Source organism: Ornithodoros turicata, chromosome 1 (assembly GCF_037126465.1).
Source record: "Ornithodoros turicata isolate Travis chromosome 1, ASM3712646v1, whole genome shotgun sequence".
In the NCBI taxonomy this organism is placed as follows: domain Eukaryota; kingdom Metazoa; phylum Arthropoda; class Arachnida; order Ixodida; family Argasidae; genus Ornithodoros; species Ornithodoros turicata.
This window is the reverse complement of record NC_088201.1, coordinates 178155295-178169546: the sequence shown is the minus strand read 5'-3', so window position 1 is coordinate 178169546 and position 14252 is coordinate 178155295. Positions and strand designations below refer to the sequence as shown.

Genomic DNA, 14252 nt, shown 5'->3' with positions numbered 1-14252 from the left:
ATAATGTCATTAAAATTACAGCCCAAATGTAATTAAATTACATTACAAATTACCAGAAAAAGTAATTCATTACTGTAATTTCATTACAGTAATGCTATTACTACCCGGGTATGATCAAGTGTGCGTGTCCTGTATTCATACGCGCATCGTCGTCATCACTTTTAAGTTGGATATTTCGAAATCCTAAGTTGTTATGTAATTGATAGCAATACAAACATGAGTAAGAAACATCATAGTAGCATGTTTCGCCGAAAAGAACATCGTGTCGCCCACACGGCTATCACTGCTATGGTACGGAGCATTACCTTCCTAAGCCTAACCGTGATTTATTTTAACAACGTTTATTTTGAGGACGTGTATTTTTAAACGGTTTATTTCAGAAAATGGATTTCGAAGGGTGGAATTTTAAGCGTGGATTTTTTAATGTTTTATTTTAAAAGATTTATTTCGGCGTACAGCCGCTGGTGTCGAAGAACTCAGACATGGAAAGCTTAGGAAAGCTAAGATAACATCAACCCGAGAAGTCAGGAGATGCTGTCCACAAAGAGACAATGAAGAAGAATTCGCCTTGGTCGGACCTGTCTTTTTTCCTTTAGCTCAGTTGACCTTGGCAAGCCACACAAGACGGGAGATCCCTGCACCTCAATAGTCAAGGAGGTCACACGTGTTTATGGAACTACACAATCCCGCGGAGGAGAAACTCGTAACAGGGGTATTCATTAGAGCTTTCACCTTGATGAGACCCGGATGTTTCTGTGGCGCCATCTGCATGCGACAAAGTCGTGAATCGGAGATGGCTCCTCGGTGATATCCCCTCTTAAGAAAAAGCGCGGGGAGGGAGAGCTTCGAGTGGACTGTGTGAAGGTGTGAAGGAAGAGAACTGGATGAACTAAAGAACTAAACGATGCCGCAGGTCGTTTGGAAGTACTCGCAGCGCCTGTCAGAACTGTTACTCGTCCACGGGGGAGGGAGAGCCAGCGGAGCGGCTTTGAACGCCGTATGGATTGAAGTACTGTGGGCAAGTGAACTATATGAACGGCGAACGCTGAACAAGAGTAAATCATTTAGAACTGATTGCGCTTAGATCGCTCTGAGCTCCTTCTCGCAATTGTGGACTGCTAGTGGCGCCGTTATGTTCTGACTTCTGGCTGACTGCTTGTGTGACTGGCACACCCTGGAGCGGGCACGCTATTTTTGCGGCAATACACTGCAAGCTTCCCAATTTTTCCTCCACGACGCTACGTTGTACTTTTCTTCAAGCTCTCTCATGCATTTGAGTGAAATGAGTTGAAACTGCGGTTACTCTATCACACTTCTGTGTTCTCAAATTCGCAGCAAGCAGACGTAAGTGATCAGAAATACACGATTGTAACATTGAACGACGACGGCACCTTGCATATTGATCTGTGCATTACTTTTCTCGTTAAAAATATACGTAGAAAATTAAAGCAAAATAAAAAAGCGACCTAAAAGATTACGTTTGCTATGTTGATGTTCTCGAACCTTTGGAAAACTGAATTGCAAGATCATTTTGTTGTATCTCTCTTGGTCGAGACACTTTAAAGTTTGGGACTATATTACTTGATTGTGTTTAATTGCGAACAGGTGAACGAAAGAACTATTCTTTTAGGCAGTTCAGTGGAGTGAACTGAACTAAATGAATTAGTTCACAAAAATGAACTGACTTGCCCATCACTAGTGGAGAGGGCACGCAGCGCATATGCGCAGTTCGATCAGCCAGGGCGCGCTTTTTGGCGCCGTTTTTCGGCTACTTTGTCGTGATTCGTTACGGATGATCACGTGGTCAAGGGGGCGGTGGTTTTCGTGGCGAAACTGTGGAAGCTACAGCTGCACTCCACTGGACTGAACTGCGTCTTGACTTGGCCAGACTTGGCTTCGTCGCCGAACAGGTGGAACAGGCAACCGCCGTTCGTCTTCCGGCTCGAAAAGTGTCATGTGACTACCGCTACCGCCAGTGCGAACCCCACTTGCCTCTCGACGTTTCCTTCCCCACAGGAGTGAAAGGCCTGACCGCGGCCAGGCGCCCACAGCTCCCCATAGAGCCCATAGTTTGAGATAATTCAGGCAACACTGGACATACGACCAATGAAAATGCGTCGTGATGCCTAGCAGCCAACCAATCAGCAACCTCTCAGTTTGGCTCGGCTTTCGGCCGGCCCTGGCTGCCATCGACTTCTACTGGTTTTCATACCTGGCGCCCGTTATTCCAAAATAACTAAGACATTTTTGATAGGCGAAATACATATTTATTGATGCAACGTATAAACTCAAATGCTTGACTCATATATTCACCGTGCGTACAGGACGTTTCGTTCCTTGAATAGACAGCAACCAAACCAATTAAGTTCGAACTTGCAAAGCATACATCTACTTCTGGACGCGAGCGAAGTCCACGAGTGCGTGCGTTTCACAGATGAGCATCTTCTTCTCATTCTGGCGATGCACCGTAGGTCACACAGTCACGGGAAATACTTTTGTCGTTACGAACACTCTCTTCTTAGTCACTGTATTTGAAAATGCGACAGCGCTCGAAAGTGTTCCTCAGGCGTCAGCTCACCAAGCATTCCAGTTCCGACCCGGCAAGAATGTCCTTAGGTTGACACTTTATCGGAGATCAGTACATGGCCAGAATCACTATAGCTCACGAACAAACCCGCGCGTACACTTCCTCTTTGGACGTTGTGGTCAACCGACATCGGCGAGCCGCGGAGACGCAGCGACCTTACTTGGAGCTGCCCGCCTGGCCGACTGCCCAGACCTAGACTGCCCGCGAAAAGTGAGCCAGTGAGCTGTCAGATATTTCGAAACTTTATCAACCAATCCCGGAGCGCGCATCCTCCTTTGGGCAATGGGCATCCGTCATGGTGCCTGACGATGTAATACCACGTGACTGTGACGGTGCCGGCTGTGCTGTCTGGGGTTTTTCCTGGGTTTTCCTCAGACGCTTTCAGACATATGTCGGCACAGTTCCCTTAGAAGTCGGCCCAGGACGCACATTCCCCCAGGGCGTCAGTCGTGACGTTGCCCACCTACGTGAGGCCGACAACGGCAAGCCCTTTCGCCACCCACCACCACGACTGTGACGTAATTTTATTTTTCTACTGCCGCAGTTGCGGGGAGCTGTAGAGGCCTGCCGCGGCGTTCTCGGTGCATTTTTTTGGACATATCTTTGTGGATGCCACCGGAAATGCCATCTTCGGCAATCTTCGAACATTCTTTGGATATATCTTTGCGGGCCTTCACATGGAATGCCGGCTTCGGCAATCTCTGGATATTGTTTGGACATATAAATTTTGTCGTGGTTGTCTGGGTACTTGTCATAGTGATCGAAAGAAGTGACAGGGCGCTGACAAGCTGGTGCATGATGAGAGAGGCGGTACCCGAGACGGGGAGGAAGAGGGACGAGTCTTGTTGTGTCGTCCCTCTTCCTCCCCGTCTCGGGTACCGCCTCTCTTGTCATAGTGCCTCCAGTGACGGAGCACCCTTTTCATTATGCTTCAAAGTTAATAGTAAAGACTGCGGTTGTATTTTTCCATATTTGTGTTGTGCTTGCAAGCAAAACCTGCTGCTGCTCCCATTGCTGGAGATCGGAAAGTTTGTGTCTGTAACAACTTTGATTACACCATCATAATGAGCCGGATGGTGACGATGTCGTTGGATACAGCTAAGTGTGACTATATGTTTAAAAGTAATAAAATTGCGATTTATGACACATATTTCAAAGAGTGATCTCCCAGTTATAACTGAACTTATACGAATTTTCACACGCGCAACAAAAGTCAGCTTGCGCAACTTGGACCGTCTGCTAGGATGCCACACATGGTTAGGGCATGTGTCGTCTTCTGCCGACGCAGCATGCCATTGACTTCGAGCACTTACTTCGTTTTCTACGTCAAAGCTCAATGGTTATAATGGTTGTAACGTTGACTCCAGATACAGAGCCGGTGGCAACGAATAAAGCATGAGGAATGCACGCACCACGTGAAACGACATGATACGAGGCAGCTCTGATACGCGATTTCAAACATTATGTACTTACTATCTGTTACCATGCGTGTATTCCAGTATTCGCCGTTGTTGAATTTTTATACAGAATGCAAACTGGAACTGGTGTGTAATTTAAATGCTGGACGTCGGTTGGCACTTTCTGAGCAAGCAGACGACGCGCGCGTATGCGTATCTTGCGTCAAAATGCACAAAAGTTGTCGCAGCAGCCGCTGGACATTATCTTGCGGCACATTAGGCGCGCGTATAGTTCCATATCGGAACGTACCACTGGATTTTAGAAGTTAGTAAAGCCGTTTGAAATATAAAATGAAACAAGGTCACATTCCAAATTTAAAAAAATATAAAATTGCGTTGTTTCGAACACTTAATTCTGGAGGCGCCGTCTTGTGAAACGTAGATATTAATTGGATTATTACATCAGGGTAGGATCACGACCTACTAGATTATAACGACCATGTCAGGCGCACCCCTTCAGTTCTATGCGCCGCATTTTTGGAAGGTAGCGGTGGCGCTTCTGATTGTCCCAGTTATTGCTTCCTCAACTTCTACAATACTTTGTACTTCAGCTTACCTTAGTATTTCTGTACAAGCGGTGGATGTTCCACAGATGTTTCATTCTGAGGTTGATTATCATCATCATTCTACGCGTTCTATCGCTGTCGTCTGCTACGGTAGTCGTACACACGCTTCTGCGCGTTCAGAATTCAAATTTCCATCGTCCAGTCGTGTTGTGCCGATCAGTAGCGCCCCTGGCGGATCGTGCGGACAGGCTCCTCATAGGGTTTTCTTATTGTGACATGGTCGTTATAATCTAGTAGGTCGTGGGTAGGATACGCGGCCGTCCGGAAGTCTGCCATACAACGGCATGCTCATCCCAGCTGTAGCGGTGCTGGCATCGCCTGAATATCGCGCAGCATCGTTAAGCTGTCCTTGGTCGTGCCACGAGCGGCGACGATGTTGCGATTTTCAGGCAATGCCAGCAACGCGAAAAATCCCTTCACAGCGCCGCATTTGGAGGCTAGCGGTGGCGCTACTCATCGACACGGTCATACCTTCAATCTCTACAGTACTTTGTACTATTTGCATTGTCCAATCATGACGTACATCTCGCGGGCGGATGAGTAGCGCCCCTAGCGGATCGTGCGGACGGGCGCCGTTGAGGACGGGGACGACAGTGACAATGGACTCTTAAAGGAGGAATGCACTTGATAGACCTCTCCCTGTTTGTAAACAATTGACATCATAGTGTTCAACAACGCCACCAATTTGGTAGACTCGAACTAGGCTGGAAGCTAGGGGGTAAACAAGGTTGTGCCCAAAAGCCACGGTCTTGAGGGGATTACAATGGTCCCTGAAATGGACGCGGCCTACGGTCCTACTTTCCTTACAATAGGAGGCAGCGAACAAGAGCCCATTCGTGGAACCCAGCCCTCCCCTTCAGATTTGTTTGGGTATTCGGTCTGTCTACCAAAAGTCACGATGATGTTTCTCGGGTAGAGGTCTATTGCTTAGTTTGGCGTTTGCCTGTTGATAGTTCAGCAGTCGATCCAAGGGGTTGGAACTCCAGGGGCAATGCGAAGACTGACCCACTCTCGACAGCGTTTATTTGACAATTAAAGAAACAGGAATTTCACCTGCGAGTCCAGGGACTGATACACAAACTTATGAGTTCAATGACCCTGTCTTCCCCAAACCATAGGGAGCCATCGGGAGTGTCGGGTAAATCCTTGGAGAGGTGTCATTTTTTTCTTCCTTGTTGGTCTGCAGTTGGAGTTGTCCCGTCCGTATTGTGAAGCGGTCACAACCCATACATACCTGTATGTCTGAACCCAACCTGTTAAGGTTTTTTTGGTATGACAGTCTGCTCTGCAACCATACCATCAATCACTGCAACTAGTGGGATGTTTCAGTCCAATCCCGTAATGAGCATCGGATCAAATACAACATAGTTTCACATGAGGTCACAATCACGAACACCTCTGTCTGTCCATGAACGTGAGTTTTGAACAACTGACGGGAATGAGATGCAGTGCGACACAGTGGGATCTGTGACGCCTTTCCTCGCCATGCGCTACCATGAGCTGCTCACGGTCTCCGAGTCGAGGACGTGCAACAGAACAGAGTCGACACACTTGTAGCTGCCTTCCTCTCTAATGTATGTATCAGCTGGTGATGCCACAGGTGTGCTCTCTCTGGTTGAACGCTGCAGGACAGACATCGCACTGGTGCGGCTTCTCTCACGTATGTGTCTGCTTGTGATGTCGTAGGTGCACACTCTGACTGAACTTTGCACGGCAGAGATCAGACTCGTATGGCTTCTTGCCTGTGTGTGTGTGTGCTGGTAACGTGGAAGGTCTGTGCTTACAACGTAAACGTTTGATTTCAAGGTCTGTACTGTGGCAGAACTCTGCAGGGCAGAAACTGCACTTGTATGGCTTCTAACCCATGTGTGTCTGCCTGTGATGGCACAGGTGTGCCCTCTGGCTGAGCTCCGAAGTAGTACAGTGATTGCACTTGCACGGCTTCTCACTTGTGTGTGTCTGCTTGTGGCACCGCAGGTTTGCAATGTGCCTGCAGACAAAGGTCGCACATGTAAGGCTTCTCACCCGTGTGTGTCTGCTTATACCGTCGCAAGCTTGTGGTGCGGCTGAGTTCTGCAGGACACATATCACACTTCTCGTCTGCGTGCATCTGCATGTGGCACCGCAGGTCTCTGCTGCGGCTGAATTTCGCATGACAGGTGTCACACTTGTACGGCTTCTCTTACATGTGTGTCAGCTTGTGACGCCGCAGGTTTGGGAAGCGGAACTCTGCAGAACAGAGGTTGCACTTGTATGGCTTCTTGCCGGGGAGTGCAAGATTGCGATGCCGAAGGTTTGGGCAGCGAAACTCTGCAGAACAGAGATTGCACTTCTATGGCTTCTTGCCTGTGTGTGTCAACTCGTGACGCCGCAGGTTTGTGCTCTGGCTGAACTCTGCAGGACAGAGGTTGCACTTGTATGGCTTCTCACCCGTGTGTGTCTGCTTGTGGCGCCATAGGTTTGCGCTGTGGCTGAACTCTGCAGGACAGACATTGCACTTGTACGGTTTTTCACCCGTGTGCATGTGAGTGTGAGCCTGAAGGTCTGTGCTACGCCTGAACTCTGCAGGACAGAGATTGCACTTGTGTGGCTTCTCACCTGTATGTGTCAGCATATGACGCCGCAGGTCTGTGTTACGGCTGAATTTTGCATGACAGGTGTCACACTTGTGTGGCTTCTTGCCCGTGTGCGTCTGCTTGTGATTCCGCAGGTGCATGCTCTGAACGAATTCTGCAGGACACAGATTGCACTTGTATGACTTTTCGCCTGTGTGTTTGTGTATGTGACGCTGAAGGTCTGTGCTCCGGCTGAATTCTGCAGGACAGAGATTGCACTTGTACGGCTTCTCACCTGTGTGCGTCTGTTTGTGGCGCCATAGGTTTGTACTCTGGCTGAACTCTGCAGGACAGAGGTTGCACTTGCACGGCTTCTCACCCGTGTGTGTCTGCTTGTGGCGCCATAGGTTTGTGCTGTGACTGAACTCTGCAGGACAGACATCGCACTTGTACAGCTTCTCGCCCTTGTGCTTCTGCTTGTGATACCGCAGGTTTGAGCTGCGGCTGAACTCTGCAGAACATATATCGCACCTGTATGGCTTTTCACCTGTGTGCATGTGTGTGTGAGCCTGAAGGTCTGTGCTCCGGCTGAACTCTGCAGGACAGCGACTGCACTTGTGCGGCTTCTCACCTGTGTGTGTCAGCATGTGACGCCGCAGGTCCGTGCTGCGGCTGAATTTTGCATGACAGGTGTCACACTTGTATGGCTTCTCGCCCGTGTGCGTCTGCTTGTGATGCCGCAGATGCATGCGCTGAATGAACTCCGCAGGACAAAGATCGCACTGGTATGGCTTTTTGCCCGTGTGTGTGTGCGTGTGACGCTGAAGGTCTGTGCTCCGGCTGAACTCTGCTGGACAGAGATTGCACTTGTATGGCTTCTCGCCCGTGTGTGTCAGCTTGTGTCGCTGCAGATTTGTGATATGGCTGAACTTTGCATGACAGGCGTCACACTTGTACGGCTTCTCACCCGTGTGCGTTTGCTTGTGGCACCGCAGGTTTGTGCTGCGGCTAAACTCTGCAGGACAGAGGTCACACTTGAAGGGCTTCTCTCCCGTGTGTGTCTGCTTGTGACGCCGCATGTTCGAGCTGCTGCTGAACTCTGCGGAACAGAGATCACACTTGTGTGACTTCATTCCTGTGGCTTGTGTTGGTTTGTGTCGGCATGTGTCGCAGGTGAATCTGTTCACTTTGTTCGTTCTGAGGTGAACTTCCAAGTGGTCTATGTCAATGCATGTAGCTGAACAAACACTGCACTTGTACATCCTGTCCTTCTCGTGGTCAGTGATTGATGATTCACTTGGCTGTTGGGTCTCTTTCTGGTCTGGAGCATAGTCTCCGGGCCTGAAATCAGTGGGTCGAACATCCACAGTGACTGGGACAGTGTTGTCGAACGGACACTGAGCTGTTGTTTTGATGCTGAACTGTGCATTTGAAGAGTTGAAAGCTGAATCACAAATGTCTTTGGGCTCATCCTTGATATGAAGTAGACCAGTGCTTGCTACTGCTTCTGAAATTGTAAAAATTGAAAAGTGAGAGCACGGACAAGTTGGTAGTACAACAGCAAAATTGTGTTCTTTACTCACATAATTAACACACATTTTTACATAAAAATAGAGTGCATTAATTACTGAAGTTTAAAACTCAACACCACCAGCTATTTTGCTCTGACACACATGGTACTGATGTGTTCACTACCGTTGCAATGGCTAGCGGATGGTGGATGGAATAGACAGTGTATATGAATGGTGTTATAGATCTAGTTCACACGTGCCTCTGTCACAGTCTCGCGAGTCGTTCCAAGATGGAAAGGCGAGGACTAATTTATGCGCAGAGATCATACCAATTCTCTTCTAGAAGGGGATACACTGACACTGACATGTTTTGGCATCTTTGTCGATGGTGCGAGGCTGCAAAGGTACATTGAGTGGGCTGAGAGGAAGTCCGTGCATTTATGGTTATGGCATTAGCCGCAGCATGGTTGCGCATTCAGGCACAGTCAGGCATTCATTGCAGGCACCACGGCACGGTTAGGAATCAGGTTACGTTCGGTTAGGTTAGGCTAGGTCATCAGAGGTTATTTGAATAATTAGGTTAGGTCACTAGGTTATTTAAATAATTAGCCTAGGTCACTAGGTTGGATTAAAAACAATTAAAAACCCCCAGTGCTGGGTAGGACGAGGACAGAGGATAAAAGGACAAGGACCAGCACTGATCTTCTGTCCTCGTCCTACCCAGCACTGGGGGTTTTTAATTGTTTTTAATCCAATATGAACCAACCAGCCCAAACTCTTGCTCTGTCACTAGTTTATTAGGCATTAGGCACAGTTACGCATTCATTGTAGGCATCATTCATCAGACATTTAGGCACAGAGCATGGTTAGGCGTTTATGTTCGGGGCATTCCTCTGATGAACAGAACAAGGAGCACTATTCTGACCCCAATGGTACTTCCACCTTAGCTGCTCAAAATTTCCAGAAACACGAGAGTTCCAAGCAGACACGAAGACTGTCCTCTCGTAGTCTTTACCGTAGATAAGAGTCCCATTCACTGTGACGAGGTGATTGATTTCATTTCGGTGAAGTTGACACGCGTTCCTCGTCATGCAGAGCATCATTTTTTTTGGCTGACCAGGTGATGTGACTCGTAAACAAATACTACAAGAATGTATTGGAGCACGCATATTTTTTCCTCGTGGCCAGAGTGATGAGGATTACAAATTTTCCAATTCGATATTGGAATGACTATTTTGCAGATACTCATATTTGGAAATGTCAGTGCCTGCACAGCTGTACTGTATGTATGTCTAATTTTTAACCATCCTGCAGGAAGTATTCCTTGGCCCATTCCTTCTGCTTAACAGACATATACATGCAATTTCATCGCTATTCAATGTCATGCATTGCACCTTTCCTCAACTTGATCTGAACCACTTTGTCAGGTATTATGTAGTGTTCTAACGAAGTAACCAGATACACACTATACATAGGGAGTGACTTTTTCGGGTTGAACCCGATTTCTCCCCGAATTCCAGTCACTATGAAATCCTCAAGTGACGTTTCCACTAAAGATGAACAAGTGTCGCCACGTGTAACATATGTAAGAATGGGTCACTTAAGTTCCCAGCAATACACCCATGTGTGTCAACACTGTCTATGCCTTCAGGGATTACTGCCAGAAGGTCACGATCCCACAAAAAAAAAAGAAAGAAAGAGAGATTAGGAAAGAGGAGAAACAAGAACACCCAATAACACCTGAAGGCACAATTATCGCCCGATTTCTCCCTGAATTACAGATTTAAAAATAGCGCCCGATGTTTACCCCCCGAATCTGAGAAAGGGATTTAACCCGAAAAAGTCACTCCCTAACTATACGGTATACAATCCACACAACTTACAGGGCTCGTCAAGGTGAAGTACCGGGTTTGTAATGAAGATAAAATGAATAAAACGTGCATTTGGAAGCTGAGCTATACACTGAAACACATATTGTGTGCTAAAACTTTATAAGACAATTACAACTTCGTTCAGCTCTTTGTCAAAAAACTGTGTAAATTACAAATCACTAAATGCCCACACGAGTTCACTACATGTAGTTAAACTACCCAATTGTAGTTAAAAAGTAGTTATCAACTACTTGCAGAAATGTAGTGGCAACTACTAGTTAAACTACTATTTCGACTAGTTAACTACAGTAGTTAGGATACTGAAGGCGCCAACTACTTCCGATTTTGCCGCAAGCTTTACGGCACGATTGTGCTTCCAACTTTTACCTTGAGCTACTTGTTTGATGAGAACGGAGGTGCAGAGCAATTGTGCCGTGCATCTGTGCTAAGTCTTCACTTTTAATGCTTGTCTAGTGAAGCCTCATTTGCATGAATTTGCATTGAAACCGCATAGAATGGCAACGTGATCGATCATCGTGGCTAAACGAAAATATGTTACGGTCCACAGTGGCGCAATCGGCACCCACCACAATATATGTGCGTGGCGCATTGATCTGTGATGAAGGAGCCTGAGTGTAAATCTCGCACATGTAACACGGTCCGTCGTATGTTGTATGTGGATAGCAGAAGCTTTCACTTCATAGAAAATATTTCCGCAGCAAGCTCCTCCGTCAGCGCATAATATACAAGAGACAGGCAGTGGATTTTACGACAGTATGTGAATTAAGCGACGTAGGCACAAGACTATATTTTAAATATCATTATCACTGCTTGTGATTCATATTTAGGTGTCCAAGAACACTACAAGGGATTGGTGTTGATGGACAACGTTAAGTAGTTATAGATGTAGTTAAAATACATTGAAGTAGTCAAAGAAGTAGTTTTAACTATTCCCTTGAAAAGTAGTTGAACTACTAGTTAAACTACTCCATCGCAACTACTCCAGGGTCGGCATGGTGTACAGCAAAGGAGGTCAGTTCTAGTGTTCTGCCGAGATCAGACTGTGCCCTTGTTGCGTGTTTTTCATGAATCGGGGGTCAGTGGCCTTCCGGGAGACAGGAATCACCGTCACAGCTTTCATTAAAGCTGCTTGGGGGAAGGCATCAGGAATATGAGTCTACTCGAATGTGGATGCGCCCCTATTACGCATTGTTCGTGCACCGGCAGGGCGGTGCTGTTCCAGAGACACTGTCGGTCATTTGGTTAAAATCGGCGTATGGGGAAAATAGTCGTGAGATAAGCCGTACCAGTGGATAAGCCAAAGAGCATCCGTGACAAGAAAAATCGCGCATAAGCCGCAGCTAATATGCCTGAAATTACGGTACATGTATTTATTCTGATCGCACATTCAGTTCAACTGCGTTTTTTGTCCGGACACCACATTTAAGGAGAAGACAGCACCTACTGGAAATGTGATGCATTCCTAACAAAAATTAAAAATAAATAAATAAAAACACTTTCCGCTGCATGGTTTTCTTGTGTGGTATCAACGGACTACTTTGTATCACCTTCTGAGGATGTGTCATTGCTGTGCCCAACATGGTCCTGCCCTTCGGGAATTGTAGCATCGTATCGCTCCGTCTTCACTACCACGAGCAGGTGTTCACTTGAAGAGCAGTCTTGGGGTTCTTCTTTAATCTGTGCCATCAAAGGCGTCATCGCTGAAGTGAAACAAAATGGAAGAAGTAAGCCACGCTGCAAACACTGAAGTAGAGTGAAATGTCAGCTTTCTTATCTCTATGTGTCTTATCATGTCAACTCATCACTACACATGGCGTACAAAGACTCCACAAATCCTTCCATGGTGTCTTGAGTCATTACATGACATGAAATAGACAGATGTACGAGAGTGTGCCACCTACGAGCAGATGCTTCTATAGATTTTTTAAAATGCGCAAATAGACATAATCGGGCTTGCATGTTATTACAGCATGTAATCATACTCAAGGTTAATTATCTAGACTACGACGTCGACAGAAATTACTCCTTTCTGTAGCCGAAGCTTTGTGTTTCTTAATATGTTTTTGAGCCTGAGGTCTTCCACTACGTCATGCTCATTGAAGTACCGCTCAAGGTGATCGTCCAATGGATTGCAATGATGTCCAATGTCCAATGATCCTTTTCGGACAATCCTCGAGTATACAGTGGATCCCTACATTGTCATAGTGTCTCCCTTGGCGGAGCACCTTTTTGCTTCAAAGTGAATAGTAAAAGACTGCGGCGGTGCTTTAATAAGATTGCTTGCAAGCAAAACCTGGTGCTGCTTACATTGCTGAAGGTACGAAGGCTTCGTGATCCTCCAAATTTAAGTTTGTGTTTGTGCCGAACTTTATTTTTTTGTTTGTAGCCGGATAGTAGCGATGCCGTTGAATGACGTGATGGCGCTAAAAACGTGACGATATGATTAAAAGTAATAAAACTGCAATTTGTGAGACATATTTGAAGCGTTCTTTTTCAGTTATCACTGCACTTATGTGAATTTTTCACATGCGCGACAGAAAATGTGCGGCGACACAGCTTGCATCGTCTGCTGCTGTGTGTGCCATTATCTTCCAGTATTTACTTAGTTCTCTGCGTCAAAGTTCAATGGTTAATTATAACGTTGACTCGAAGATACGGTGGCGGTGGTAATGACTAAAACATTAGCCGTGCACACCACTCTTGAAAGGACATGATCCGCTAAGAGGCACTTCTGGCACTTCTGATCTTGTGATGTGATTTCAAGCATTGTGTGCATTTACAATTCGTTACCGACGTGACATGTATTCGAGTATTCGCCGTTATATCGTTATATCGACGAATTTAGATTTTGAACAGGAACTTGATGTAATTTAAATGCTGCAGGTTGGCTGGCACTTTCTGTGCTAGCAGACGACGCATATTTCAGTTGCAGCTGCGTGAACTGCAGCATGAACATAAGTTGAATTATATAGGTTAAACTGTCAAACTATAGATTCTTCAAATCGCGTGCTAAAAATCTTGATGTTATTGCTCGTAGCCATATATTATCACATTTTATCACACTTTACCAGTTTACAGTAACGCCTCACGATGCTCAGGATCTAGCGTCTTGTCAAACGAAGTGTATCCTGCGAGCCACCCAGCGTAGCGGTCGGGCGACCTATCTACCTATCCTCCATGTATCCACCCACGACCTACTCTATACTAGAGACCTGGACAGCTGGCGATCCCCTATGGGAGAGACGGGTCACGGGTTAGTTATGTTAGTGACCGCTGCAAGCGCCACATAGCATTATTGGGGAGATAGAATCACCCTTGCCACCGCCTTTAGTCTGCTACGCATGGATACACAGGCTGTTGCTAAGCACGCGCTATTATCTCTCTTATAGTGCTTCGTCGTTGTCAACACAGCCTACCATACATCGCCGCGGTTTCGACAAGTCACGTGGTAACGAATAGTGCGAGCTAGCGCCAAATCCCATAGCCAAGCGGCGATTGCCAGAACTACTACCCCGGTGCTGGGAGCATTGCGGCTGTCCAGGTCTCTAGTATAGTAGTAGGTCATGTATCCACCCATAGAGTTAATATCACCAGTGTTGAACAAGAGAATCCAGAAGATGTGGGTTCGATCCCTACAGCTGGCTAACCTTTTCAGTGACTTTCATCTTTCACCAGTGTGCTATC

The 14252-nt window shown here is 46.6% G+C and overlaps 1 protein-coding gene across 4 annotated transcripts; it reads right to left on the bottom strand.

Annotated features, from left to right (window-relative positions):
* Nucleotides 1–5611: 5611 nt before the first annotated feature.
* Nucleotides 5612–13820, bottom strand: LOC135373373 (zinc finger protein 883-like). Of its 4 annotated transcripts, none has more exons than XM_064606591.1 (3): nucleotides 13637–13820; nucleotides 12116–12268; nucleotides 5612–8672 (listed from the first exon to the last, which is right to left on the bottom strand). In XM_064606591.1, the coding sequence occupies exons 2-3, from the start codon at nucleotides 12264–12266 to the stop codon at nucleotides 6943–6945; spliced, it is 1881 nt and encodes a 626-aa protein (XP_064462661.1). In that variant the 5' UTR covers nucleotides 12267–12268; nucleotides 13637–13820; the 3' UTR covers nucleotides 5612–6942. The 4 variants fall into 4 exon arrangements, with proteins under 4 accessions (XP_064462661.1, XP_064462666.1, XP_064462664.1 ...); XM_064606596.1 differs by having other exon boundaries at nucleotides 13658–13820; XM_064606594.1 differs by lacking the exon at nucleotides 13637–13820 and adding an exon at nucleotides 12876–13354.
* Between the last annotated feature and the right edge of the window lie 432 nt (nucleotides 13821–14252).

What these genes read in the sequence shown, in the direction of transcription:
- LOC135373373 (XM_064606591.1), bottom strand. Translation starts at nt 12,266, where the DNA reads ATGACGCCTTTGATGGCACAGATTAAAGAAGAACCCCAAGACTGCTCT. An exon ending in CAATGACACATCCTCAGAAG is followed by an intron (nt 8,673 to 12,115) that starts GTGATACAAAGT and finishes TTACAATTTCAG; the next exon opens with AAGCAGTAGCAAGCACTGGT.